The sequence below is a fragment of the Neopsephotus bourkii genome, unplaced genomic scaffold (genome assembly GCF_033783945.1).
Source record: "Neopsephotus bourkii isolate Nb327-2 ecotype Australia unplaced genomic scaffold, CSIRO-AGI_Nbou_v1 NB_484, whole genome shotgun sequence".
NCBI lineage: Eukaryota > Metazoa > Chordata > Aves > Psittaciformes > Psittacidae > Neopsephotus > Neopsephotus bourkii.
The window spans coordinates 154,172-167,370 of NW_026900985.1; the positions used below are offsets into that span (position 1 = coordinate 154,172).

The 13,199-nt window shown below is 45.1% G+C and overlaps 1 protein-coding gene across 1 annotated transcript in view; it reads right to left on the reverse strand.

Moving 5' to 3' along the window:
- Positions 1 to 6,665: 6,665 nt before the first annotated feature.
- LOC133210715 (lipoxygenase homology domain-containing protein 1-like) overlaps positions 6,666 to 13,199 on the reverse strand; it is a 93,957-nt gene continuing 87,423 nt past the window's right edge. Inside the window, exons 28-30 of the mRNA XM_061350375.1 lie at positions 12,120 to 12,258; positions 9,936 to 10,097; positions 6,666 to 7,272 (exon numbers count right to left, since the gene is read on the reverse strand). Of these exons, the coding sequence (XP_061206359.1) occupies positions 6,792 to 7,272; positions 9,936 to 10,097; positions 12,120 to 12,258 (782 nt within the window). The 3' untranslated portion in view covers positions 6,666 to 6,791. The remainder of the gene's footprint in view (positions 7,273 to 9,935; positions 10,098 to 12,119; positions 12,259 to 13,199) is intronic.

Sequence of the window (13,199 nt, forward strand, 5' to 3'; positions counted from 1 at the left end):
CATGAGTTACGCTGCAACAACACCTGGTATGAAGCTGTGCTTCAGGCAGTGCATGCATTTAGTGAAAGACTCTTCAAATTGCTCAAAATCCAAGAAAGGAAGCCCAGGCGTGGTGGCTCTGTGTAGTTTTTTTGTCCCTATGGGTGTTTGGTTTGGTTCTTTTCACCCTCTGTTCATGCATGTGTGCATGCCTCATGGGGGCTGAGCAGAGGATGAAGGAGGCAATCAGCTGAGCCTGAGCTTGGAGGCAACAAAACTAAGAGATTCATTGCAGCTTTTAAGGGTTAACCACGGTCTAGCTGAGAGGGGCTGGGATGGATGTGAGAGTAATTCGACATCCCTTTGTAATGTCTGCCATGAGTATTCACTATAACCCAGCTGCAAAATAGACATGGAGAAGAAGGCCTCAGTGCTGATTGTCTTGACCAGTTAACTTCACCCCCTTTGTTAAGGGGGAAATCTCAATTCAGAGCTTTTTAATCTACTCTCGACCTGGGACTCTCCCCAGAGAGTGGGGCAGCCCCAAGCTGTTGTGCTGCTCCTGCAGCAGTGGCCAAGCATCTCCATTTCCATCCCCATTCCCAGCCATAGCCACAGCCTCACCACTCTCGCAGTGAAATGCCTTTTCCTAAAAGGCTCATGAATATCAAGTGCTCAAGATTTGCAGGAGGTTTTAGAGCACCTTTGATAATATTTTTAGCTTTAAGCCATAACCACTCTCAGTCAGTGCAGATGCTCAGCCGTCTATGAACAGACATTGGGATCAATGCATGTGCTCAGCCAGTAGCCATCCCCCCAAAGTCTTTGGATGCAATTCTCTTTTAGGTTAGAAAGGCACAGAATGACTGTACCTTGATTTTCTTTCTCTCTGTCCCTTCAGGGTGCTGCTCTGCTTTGTTGACTTTGCCTTACCCTGGGTTTAAAACTTGGCTGTGTTTTTTTTCCTTGCTGCTCTCTAACACTCTCCCCTGTAGCCTGTAGCTGCGGTTCTGAGCTGTGAGGGGATGGGGGATTGATTGTTCCCCCCTACAGCAAAGATGCTGCAAAATAGTAAGTGAAATAAGGAGTGAGCGAACAAAAATCTTCTCCTCTAATGACCTGGGCTGGTGAAAGGATCACCCACATTTTTGTACTCCTACTGCTGTTCTGTTGTGCTGTGCAACATTTTCCTACATAGACTATTTTATAGAAGAAAGCTAGAAAAATATTTATTATTAATATTAAAGCAATAGTGCATTGAAGAAATGAAAAGACATTAGAAATTGTGTAAATGCTTAGATTCACTTTTGGTGGATTTTTTGTACTTTATTTATAACTAATAAAACAAACTGCATTGCTAACTATAAACCAGTGCCACACAGAAGTCACCTGCCGGGGAGAATTGCTTGGTCTTTGTTCAGTGCTCCTTTCTTGTTTCTTTGGGTTCAAGTAAATTCTTCTTTCACTGTTTATGCCTTTGGACTTTCATGTAAAAGACACTGATGGGGTATAAAACACTCTGCCCAGCTAGTTTACAGAGGCTGTTGGAGTTTGAGCTCCATGGTAGAGGCAAGGTGAGGCTCTACACACTGGGCACACCACCATGCGTGATGTTCTATGGTACAAGTTTTGTGATTAGGTGCCAAAAATTACTTTCCAAAACCAGGCTGGAAATTGCCTGTTAAAGAGAAATTTCTCCTCTAAACATGTCCAATGGTGCTTGTAGGTTATCTCCATCATGTCCTGAGTGATAACGCCTGGTCCTCCATCATTCCAGTGGAGAATCATCTCCCTCCCCATGGGTCTCCTCTTTAATAACTAAGGAAAGATAAATTTATAGGAAGAGGGGAAAAAAAACACCTCCAAATGAATACAGATATATTTGAGATTGTTTTCAATCCTTTTGTTGCCTGAATCCAGTGGGCCACACATCCAGTTACACATCCAGCACAGCTCATTTCATAGGTCCTCTTGCACTTTTATTTCTTTACACAATAAATGGTGAGAGTCTCTGCTCCCACCCACTTTCTATTCAGCTGTTCCCCTTCATGTGTTTCATGTAGAAAGGCTGAGACAGGTCCCCAGCTTTGACTATGTGATTAAACAAACTAGCTTTGGAGACAGGTGGCTGCTGATCTTAGAGATTTCATTCTTGTAGCTGAAGGAAGTTTCCAGCTTCTCCAGCATCCAGCAAAGGCTGCATAAGGGATGCATCATATTCAGGCAATGCAAAGTTCCCATTATAGGAAGCTTTTATAAATTCAGACAATAGAAAACAGGTTAAAAATGACCTGCTGGTCCAGCTGGGGAAGATCTCAGTGACCCACTAAGATCTTGCTGATGTCCTTTGAAAGGGTAAGGGCTTTGAGAGAGTTGCTGAAGATGGCAATTGGTTTTGCTTCAAAACAAACGCACTGCCACAATCTGATACCAGTTCCTGGGAGTGCAGCAAGCAGCAACTGGTGCCTAAGAGAGGAGGGATAGGGATTGTGCCCGTTAAGGTAGAACAGCACAGGGTAGATGCAATGTCTTTATTTATTGCAAGCATCTGCTTGTGCAGCAGTTGCCTGAGGTTGGGAAGCTTAGCCCTCGTTTGTGTTTTGTAGTATCTAAATCCTCAGCTGGCCCACAGATTGCAGCTCAGAGCTGTAAAAACCCATCAGTAAATGTTCTGTTGATGTTGCTGTTGTTCAAAATGAAGCTTTTTTCTATGTCAAAATCTAGAGAGTGAGCAGCAGGTCAAGGGGGGGGGGGGGATTTTCCCCCTCTGCTGTGCTCTGTGGAGACCCCAGACCTGCAGTCTTGTGTCCAGCACTGTGGTAACAACACAAGAAGGACATGGAGCTGTCAGAGCGAGTGCAGAGGAGGCCATAGAGATGCTGCAAGGGCTGGAGCATCTCTGCTCCAGAGCCAGGCTGAGAGAGCTGGGCTGGGGCAGCCTGGAGAAGAGAAGGCTCCTGAAGGGGAGACCTTAGAGCAGCTCCAGTGCCTAAAGAGGCTGCAGGAAAGCTGGAGAGGGGCTTGGGACAAGGGCCTGTAGGGACAGAACAAGGGGAATGGCTTGAACCTGCCCGAGGGGAGACTGAGATGAGCTCTTAGGCAGAAGCTCTTCCGTGTGAGGGTGCTGAGGTGCTGGCACAGGGTGCCCAGAGAAGCTGTGGCTGCCCCATCCCTGGCAGTATTCAAGGCCAGGTTGGACACAGGGGCTTGGAGCAACATGCTCTAGTGGAAGGTGTCCCTGCCCATGGCAGGGGTTGGAACTGAATGAGATATAAGGTGCCTTCCAACCTAAACCAGTCTGGAATTCTGTGATTCTATGATAGAAAAATTATAAGTATGCTTCACAGTCCTCAGTTACTCTGCCTTTGTGCATGTTAAGTTGCTATAGGTATGTGATACTATCAAAAATGTTTCACAACTATTTTATAGGTATTTTCAAATAATCCTCTATGTCCTGTAGCAAGAGACAACCAGTCCCTCTTAGCATCCAGCACTGCAAAGTACTCTTTGGTTATACTTGGTTTTCACCAGCAACACCCAGTGCTTTTGTAAACACAGCTCTTCATCAGTTTCCCAAACTAATGACCACATAGGCAATGGGATAGCCTGGTTTTGCAGCCTCCTACACAGTGCCACCGTCTTTGTCCTTTGATCTTGCTTTTCATCTACATTTCTGGTTTTTTGGATGAAGACATTTGCATTAAACCCACACCAATTAAGAAATAAAGAGCAAAAAAATAATGGCAGAGGGTGTTGGGAGGAAAAGGACCTGTGTACCTGTTCAATATAGAGCTTTTGGATGCTCTGCCCCAGCAGGCAAAGATTGCCTGAGCCCTGCAAAAGGCACAGCACTACATACATAATTTTGGCTTCTCTCCTCCCCAGTTCTTCACTTGGCCAAGAACGTGCTGGTTTTAGCAGCTTAATGTAAATCCATCCCTTGGAAAAACTGCGCTCTCTCCTTATTACTTTTGTAGCATTAGTTGTTGTAGCAACAGAACGACTCCCCCGAGCAAGGGTGGAGTTGAGTGTTGCACAAAGGGCAGGCCTTTAGAAGAGCAAAGCAGAGTTTTTTCATGCTTTGCCAACATTGCCTTCCTGTGAGGCAGCAGACTGCTGACCCCTGTATCAGCAAACTGCCCCTTGGTCCTTCTTAGGGCAGCATTGCCTGGAGCTCAGCACAGCTCTTGCGTAGAGCAACCCCATCCAGGAATGGTAGGTGGTTTGATGGCAACCAAGGTATGTGCAAGCCCATCTCTCATGTATGCTGTGGCTTAGTGACCCCGAAGCTGTTCATTCCTGCAGGAATCAATGGATGGAGGAGCCTCAGGACCTCAGTCCATGGCTGTAGCTACTTGCTACGTGTGATTACTCCCAGATGTGAGCACATCTCATATGCGCAATCAGGATTCCTCTCTCCTCCTTGCCCCATGCAGGGATAGCATGTCGATCATGAGCTGCCTTGCCACTCCCAAGGGCTGAGAGCATGGAATAGTGTAGGTCCCACGTGCCTCACAGGAAATTTGCCTAGGGATTGGCACGGGTTAAACTGCTGTGATGCAGCAATACTGTAAGACCAGGATCTCTTTCATCTCCCATACCAAGCGGGTGCTGACTGGAGCCAACTGAAGTGCTGGGACTACAACATTTCCATGAGAAAAAACCCTCCTGTTTCACTGCAGCACACACTTGTCTAAAAATGGGACAATTCTACTAAAAGGGATGTTTTTTTCATAGCCTTGGTAGGCTGGGGCTGGAGGGGAAGGAGAGAGATCAAAAGCCTGACACTTTTCTGTTTCAAAACACACATCAGGGAACCGCTGCTTTGCAGTAACCTCGCAGAAGCACAGCAAAAACAAATGCTCCAGACTTTGGGCAGCCTGAGCCCCAGCAAAATCCCAGGGATACAACATGCCTGTCGACCCCAGCATCCACCTTTAGGGGTCTGTTCTGCACCTCCTGTAAGCTCCCAGCTCCTTATCTTGGTCCTTGCTCAGAGCTTGGTACCACCACTCTGTAACAATGGGGGAGAATACAGCCAGTATTCTGTATTCTCTATGGTTAACATTGCTGGTATTATTATTCCCATCAGCAAGTCATTGACCATTGATGAGGCTGATTACTGGGCTCATTTAAGCAACTTACTCTGCTCCAAAACCATCAGTTACTATAAAGGTTTCTAAAACAAATTAGTCTGAGCTGTTATTTGTGAGCTGGCACAGACAGCTCAAGTCTCTTCGGTGGTGCCTGCTGCTTAAAATAAAGATGCAGTACTTCCCTGGTGGGGCTTTGGTGGGATGCAACATCTTTATATCCAGGAGCAATCAACAGTACCTGCAATATGCCCCTAAATCCTGTCTCAGCATCACTAGCCTTTTCTGAGGCCTCCTTTGCCCATGACCAGGCAGGGACTGAGCACTGGGACAGTGCCTTGTAGTCAGACACATCCAGGTCATGCCCTGGTGGAGCATTCTTCCCAGTCCAGCAACTGGTGGAGAGGGTGGGTGGACTCAGTGAGTTTAACCTTTTCTTGACCCATTTGATCCCCATTCACAAAGAACATGGGTAGGCCAAGAGGAAGGTCTCCTTCTCACAGAATCATAGAATATTATGGGTTGGAAGGGACCTTCAAAGATCATCCTAGTCCAACCCCTCTGCAATGAACAGGGACATCTTCAACTACATCAGGTTGCCCAGAACCACATCCAAACTGGTCTTGAATTTCTCCATGGCAGCTCAGATACCTTCTTTTCTCCTCCAAAGGATGTGTCCTTCAACTTTGCTCCCTGGGGCAGGAGATGTGGCTCCAGAAGTAATGATCTATGAACAGCTTTTCCTATTGGTACCTGTAGAGCTGGGGAGAGCTCTACACAAACACTGGTCCTTATTGTGGCTGAGAAATCCCTTCTCCACTACAGAAAATTAAAATAGCAATCCTTATTAAAAGTAAAAATTAAAATGAACGGCAGCTGCTCTGAATTAGAGTTGGTATTCAGGCCACATAAAATAAATTGTCCTGAGACAGCTTTGAATACAGCTAGTACAGCTTCCTTTGAGTGGAATTGATTATCCAGTAGGTCTTTTGCTATCCTGCTGTAACTGTAGATCTCAGCTCTGGGCAGACCCTGGTTTGAGGGGAAAAGCACATGGGTGGAAAACATGACCCAGATCCCACCTACTGAGAGCTGGCTGTGTGGATAATGGGCCCTTGCAAACGTCCTTGCAGAAAGCCCTGCTGTATCCATTGCTTCCGATGTAGGAAGGCATGTGGATGGACATGCAGTTCTGGCAAAGAAGTGGGAAAAACTGGGATCTCCAAGCTGCAGACATTCAAAACCCACCTGAATGCATTCCTGTGTAACCTGCTTTTGATGGCCCTGCTTTGGCAGGGTGCTTGGACTAGGTGTTCTCCAGAGAGATGATCTCCAGAAGTCCCTTCCAACCCTAATGATGCTGTGATTCCATGAAATACGTTGGCTCAATTCTCTTATCCTCTTTACTCATCTAAGAGGACAGCCAGCGGGCTTTCCCAGCCCTGGCAAAGTACTGAAAGCAGAAGATGGCATCTAAGCTGCTAAAAGATAGTTAACGACTCTACTGGTTGAAGTTTTTAATTGTAAATAAGTGAGAAATGTACTAATTTCATTCACAATTTTACAAGCTCTTTAAAAAAAGCAATATCACTTTTACAAAATGCTAACCCAGAAAGCAAATCTCTCAATATAAAAGGCAGTGTTTTAAAAGTAAAATGCAATATAAAAGAGGATAATGAGAAAAAGAGGGACTGAAGCCCTCCTGCAGCACCAGTACCCTCAGTACCGAGGGAAAAGCTCCCTCCAGATTAACCCATCGCCTCTGTTTTCATCCAGCCACTTCCCGCAGGGAAATATGGTGGTCACACCAGTTGCCGAATTGGTGATCTCCACCCGCTCCACCAGCCAGCCAGGTGCCAGGCCGCTGTTGTCATGCTCAATCCGGACCTTCTTGAGCTCTCCCATGTCCAGTGTTTCCAGATAAAACCTGTTGGTTTTGCCTCGCTCAAAGAGGTTCCTGAACTTGTGCTTCAGTGCCCGCTTCCCTGAATCCCCATTCAACCCGAAGATGGTGATGAACACGTTGGCATTGGTCCCTGCACCTTTCTCAAATCCTGTGACGATGATGGTCTCATATTTGACCGGCACCAGGCTCCTGGCTTTGCTGGCAAAGCTCTCAGTGACCTTGGCACACTCAAAGACTTTGTAGTCCCGTCTCTTGTAACGCAGAGGGATTTTCACATTACACCTGAAGAAGTATCTGATGAAAGAGAATTAATAGCTTGTTAATGGTTTGCATGCTCAGTGTCTTGGGCAAGTGGTATAGATTGGGTACGCTACTGACTTGTCCAGTATTAATATATATGCGTATACGATACGCTGCTTCTGTACATGTGCTAGCACTATAGTTTCTCTGTAGAAAAGCAACTGTGATTGAACATTGCCGCTGGAAAACCAAGCATCTCCATAAACAGCCACAGACACATGGGAGGGTTGGTATAGGGCACTTGTCACTTCTTTTTCCTGTGCAATGGCATGTCCATTTACAGATCCACTCAAGTAGGATGAGCAACCAGCCTCACAGGTAAAGCAGCCCAGTGATGCTGCTCTGAGAGCAGGGAGACCAGCAATTATCCTCACCGATAGTATGGTTCAGGTTGGGCTAGGAATTAGGAAAAAAGGAATGGGAAAGAAGGGGAGGAAGAGGTTTAAATCCCTCCCTTCCCTCGTCTAGATCACCCAACTCATCCTTAGCAGGCAAAAAGAAAAGCATTGAACACCAAAACTGTAAGTACCAGATTCTGAAAGCTCTTGACTCTGCAGTGCTGCCTCTGCTGATGTGCAGTGAGCACACATCACATCCATAAATCACTGTGTACCTGGAACCCAGCCAGAGGCTGGAGCACTCTGCTTTTAGTGATGTATTTAATTTCCAACAATGCAGATCATTTTCAAGTGAGTGTTTTTTCCCCTCCAATCGCCAGCCTTCCCTGAACTGCAGCAGGTCCTCCTGGAGGGAATGCAGATGCATTGCCCTGTATGTGTGCATAAAATAAACACCTGGAGGAAGGGTTACTGCGATTCCAGCAGTGGTGTGCTTCTTAAGCACTTCCAACGCCTTTGACATTTTCCGCAGCCAAAGTAAACCACTCATTTCTTTGGAAAGAAGCTTTGTAGAATGAAAAATTCTCATGGGAGAAAAGATATAGGCTCAGAGATAGAAACACTGTGTGAGAGGGGTGGAGGGGCTGCCTGAAGCTGCAGTTTTATTTCCTGGGGAGTGTAATATCTCATGGTTTGGAGTTGTAATAGAGCATGCAAGTCTTAATTGAAGAGCAAGAAAAATAATATGACTTTTCTAGCCCTTGGATTTGCAAGAAAAGCCTTTTAAATACTGCCTTTTCTGATCTAATTTAAGATCTACTACTGAAAGGCAAACATCCCACTATAACTTAAAATTACTGCTGCAGCAATCTCACAACTCTTTTAGTTTGGTCTTTGGGCTTGACTTGGTGAGTTGGTGCTTGGGTTTGGGAATACCTGAAGTGAGAGCTTGCTCTCACAGTGCAATCTGCTCCAGTAGGTGGTTTGCAGAGCAAACACTGCTGTGAAGTTCTATGTCTGCAGAGCTGGAGCCCTGCTTCATTGCAATGACAAGCTGCAGGCTTCACCGGCATCTCCTCGTTGCTCTCTTTAATTTAAAACAACTCTAAAAACACTGGGGTTTCATAAGAACATCTTTGTCCCTTTCAAAACACAGTTTCAGCAGTTTCAGCATGCTCCCAATGAGTTTAGTGCACAGATTCAATTGCACTTTAAGTTCAAATTGAACTTTAAGGATTCCATGTTTTCCCCCACCCGAAGAAAAGAACATTTCTTGGTATGTAATTGAGTTTTCATTCAGCAAATATTACTGCGGTTCTTCTGCTGGCTGATTAATTTGCTAGAGAGACTCTTAGCTTCTGAAAAAAACCAACAACCAACCTTCAAGTATTTTTTCTTAAACACTCAATTGTCTCTGTTGGAACAAACATGTTATAGTTAAATTCTTTAGCAGCATGGAAATATCATAGAGAAGAAATCTACACTTAACATTATGGATATTTTCTCTGAAGAGCAGTTTGCTCTGCCAATAGAAACCTTCTCTGGTTCCTTCATAGCCCCTGTGTTATCTGCACCCTGAGTCATGAACATCACTCCTTCCAAAACCAGTAGGATCTGTTGTGCTCAGGGCTTTTCAGAAATGTTCATTTTTTGGCCATGGCATATTTCAGTCATGTTCAAGTCAGAGTATCCAAGCTGCATGATTGTAACATTTATATTTGCCTTTTGAATCATAGCATGGTTTGGGTTGGAAAGGACCTTTAAGCTCATCCAGTTCCAGCCCCCTGTCATAGGCAGGGACACCTTTTAATAGACCAGGTTGCTCCAAGCCTCATCCAGCCTGACCTTTTGGACTATGACACGAAGTCTACTCTGAGTTGAAAGTTCAGTTTTTCTATTACACTCATCTTTTTTCTAGGAGCTCTTTTCACAAGACTTACCTAAAAGCCTTACCTAAAGACCTACTTAAAAGCCAGTCTGTGCAGAGCATCCTACAAACCCCTTAAATTTCAGTGTATTTTCCACAAGCTGACACACTAATTTGTCATGGCTGCAAGATTCATCTAAGCCAACTTGTTTATAAATTTATCTGCACACACAAATGCCTTCTCTAACAACTCAGAAATCACACAGGGAAGTCAGGCAGGGACATTCTGTACCCAACACACCAGCTTGTCCTCAGCTTTCAGAAAGGGATTAAAATTTGGTAAGACTTTCTGCTATTGTTTAAGTCTGAAATACTTCAGGAGGACACATGCAGAGCTTCTGAGCTTCCCCATGCCACCTAAGAGCAGCTCCTTGCAGATGAGAGGCACTTACTTGTTGCAAAGCTCCATCTCCGTTATGATAATCTCTTGGACGTGCCAGAAGACATCAGCTTTTGCAGATGACTTCTTTCCATCTTTTGGGCAGTGACCGACACAGATGGCTGCTATATCCCCCACATTCTTTGAAGAGAACTGAAATGTGTCTGTTGCACCCCTACGGGAAACAGGGAGCAGTTTCAGTTAGCACCTTGAATGCTGGCAGTGAGTTGTCTCATGTGGACATTAAGTAATTTGCACAACGCTACAGAAGACACAAGGTAAGTCTTCATTTACAGTAATTTGATTTAGCTCACATTCATTCAACACAAAGTATAATTTCCACATATAAATTGAATATTTTCTCTGATTAGGGGTGGCACTTCAAATTGTTGTCAACAGGACTTTCCAGTATAAACTTACGTTGTTCTAATACAAAAATTTGCCTCATTGTAGATAAATCTGAAGAATGATTAATTTCCCCTCCAGGACTTATTAATTCTTGACAGATACTGTATCTGTTACACATCTACCCACCATAGCTGTTTTAAATTTGCTAGTTCATCCACCCTTCCTGAAGCTCAGCTTGAAAACAGTTTAGAGAAACAATAGGTCTCTGTCAAACCCTTGGCTGGCTCCCTGTCCTGTCCCTGGCATGACTATTAGGTTTATCTGCTTGGACTGGTCCTTATTCCAGCCTGCCTCCAAGGATGGGCTGTGACAAATGCTTTGGAGAGTTGTCTTCAACTCCACGGTAAACATCATCAGCTTAAGGTCAGGAAGAAGCTTTTCCTGATCTTGCCTGTTTCACATGAAATAATGAAATCGGGTGGAGGGAGGGGATTCTCCCCCTCTGCTGTGCTCTGGGGAGACCCCCCCCTGCAGTCCTGCATCCAGCTCTGGGGCAACAACATAAGAGGGACATGGAGCTGTTAGAGCAAGTCCAGAGGAGGCCACAGAGATGCTGCAAGGGCATCTCTCTGTGGCTGAGAGAGCTGGGCTGGGTCACCCTGCAGAAGAGAAGGCTCCTGAAGGAGAGATCTTAGAGCAACTCCCAGTGCCTAAAGGGGCTACAAGAAACCTGGAGAGGGACCTGAGACAAGGGCCTGTAGGGACAGGCCAAGGGGAATGGCTTTAACCTGTCAGAAGGGAGACTGAGATGAGCTCTTAAGCAGAAGCTCTTCCCTGTGAGGGTGCTGAGGCGCTAGCACAGGGTGCCCAGAGAAGCTGTGGCTGCCTCAGCCCTGGCAGTGTTCAAGGCCAGGTTGAACACAGGGGCTTGGAGCAAGCTGCTCTAGTGGAAGGTGTCTGTGCCGTGGCAGGGGCTTGGAATTGGGTCCCTTCCAACCCAAACCATAGAATCATAGAACAGTTAAGGTTGGAAAAGACCTTAAGATCATCTAGTTCTATGATTGTATGAAATATCAGCCATTCATATTAAACCCCACATCAGCTATAATTTCACCTTCCTTTACAGAACCACAAGAGAAACCTTTCTTCTCTGCAAAGCAACAGAACACAAGCAGTGTTCATGACTTCAAAGACATTTCCGTCTCCTTAGAGTGTGCTGTGTCCTTAAACAAAGTAGAAAACCCATCTTAGAATTGGAGCACTGTGGTCCCACATGGGAGAAGGGATCTGTCCCATCTTTCATAAACATGTACGCAGCTCATCTGAATGAGCCTGATATTCTGCTTTCCTCACATGACTGTGATTTTTCAGCCTTACCCCCACATATTCATCTGGAAAGTCAAATCTAAGCATCTCTGACAGCATTTAGCCTCCAACTATTTTTACTTTCTCTCTGATTCCCTCTGCCAGTATGATGCTGTAAAAGGAACTAAAACCACCTCCAGCTTCCTTTTGCTCCTCCCAGCTCAAAAAACACACAGCCTTTCCCGGGGCCTGCCAGAAGCCTGGTTGCATGCAATAATACAAAAGACACACACACACACACATATAATCTACACTTCCAATTACAGATGCCTTTTTCTAGTGATTTTGAACCTGCCCTGTGTCTGCCCATAAGAAACTGATTTTACATCTTCCTTTTACTTAGATGAGAAGCCACTAAGCATTTGGGAAGGAGGGATGCAAAACAACATGGCACAAACACAACCCTGTAAACCATACTAGAGAAGAGGTGGTGTTAGTGGAATCCATGCAACTGTTCTTTTAGCCCACCATCCTGTCCTCCTACCTTTCAAATCTCCTTTTCTTGGAGGAATTTTCCATAAGGAATTCTTTCGAGCGGCCCAGCTTTCCTTCTAGGATGATCCAGATGTTTTCCTTTGTTTCTGCATCCTCTCTGTCACTTGTTACTGTGACAATCTCATAGGCTTTAAAGCATAATTAACACACATTAAACAGAAAAGGAAGAGCAGATGGTCAGAAAAATCTCTTCATTTGGCTGTCACTTTGCTTAAAAACTCTCTTCCTAATATTTATCACAGCACACAAGAAAACATTTGCGAAACAAGGGTGAAACCAAGCTGAAGTCTGTGGGACTTTTGACTTGTACGTGCTTTGGATTTCATGCAGGGATAGAGTACATGAAAACATTAGAACTGCTCGATCAGCTTGCAAGAGTAGATGGAGCAGCTCTTGAACAAGCTGTGCCCAGCTCCCTGCTGTGCTAAGCACTCCCTTTTCAACACAGCCCAAATCCAGAAGTTTTTGTTCCACAATTCTAACAAGGACAGTGAGGTTAGTCACGTACCCAACAGGATGTGCTCGGGTGCTGTGGTGGCATCTAAGTACCCAAAATGGCAGTCACAAGGCTGATTTTTTGCAGGGGCAGAGTGAAATCATACTGAAGGAATGTGATTATTGACTCTCCACCACTCTCACAAAGAAGAGCACTGTGGTGCAGGAGTTACTGCAATACACTTTGCCTATCACCAGTGCAGTTAAATAACTCTTGATTGTTTACTCACTCACCGCATTAGACACCAGTGTAATACCTTAGACCCTGGGAAATTGCCCAGAGCAGACCCAAGGCTAAGGGGTGTTTAGCTCAGCCATCATGTTCAGCTAGGATACTTGAGCTAGTAGCCCAGAACATGTTAAGGAAGAAGCTGGAGCAATGTTACCTACAAAGCTTTAAGGGTTGAACTTATGTTCCACCTGAAAGACTCAAACTCATTTTATCTAATGAGACCATAACCATGTGTCTTACTGCTTATGCTTATGCTGAATTGAACTGCTGTAGATGGGCCCTTCTTAGGTTTCAATGCAGAATGAGATGGTTTTCTTCCTTGTAAATCCTGATTTGTTTTGG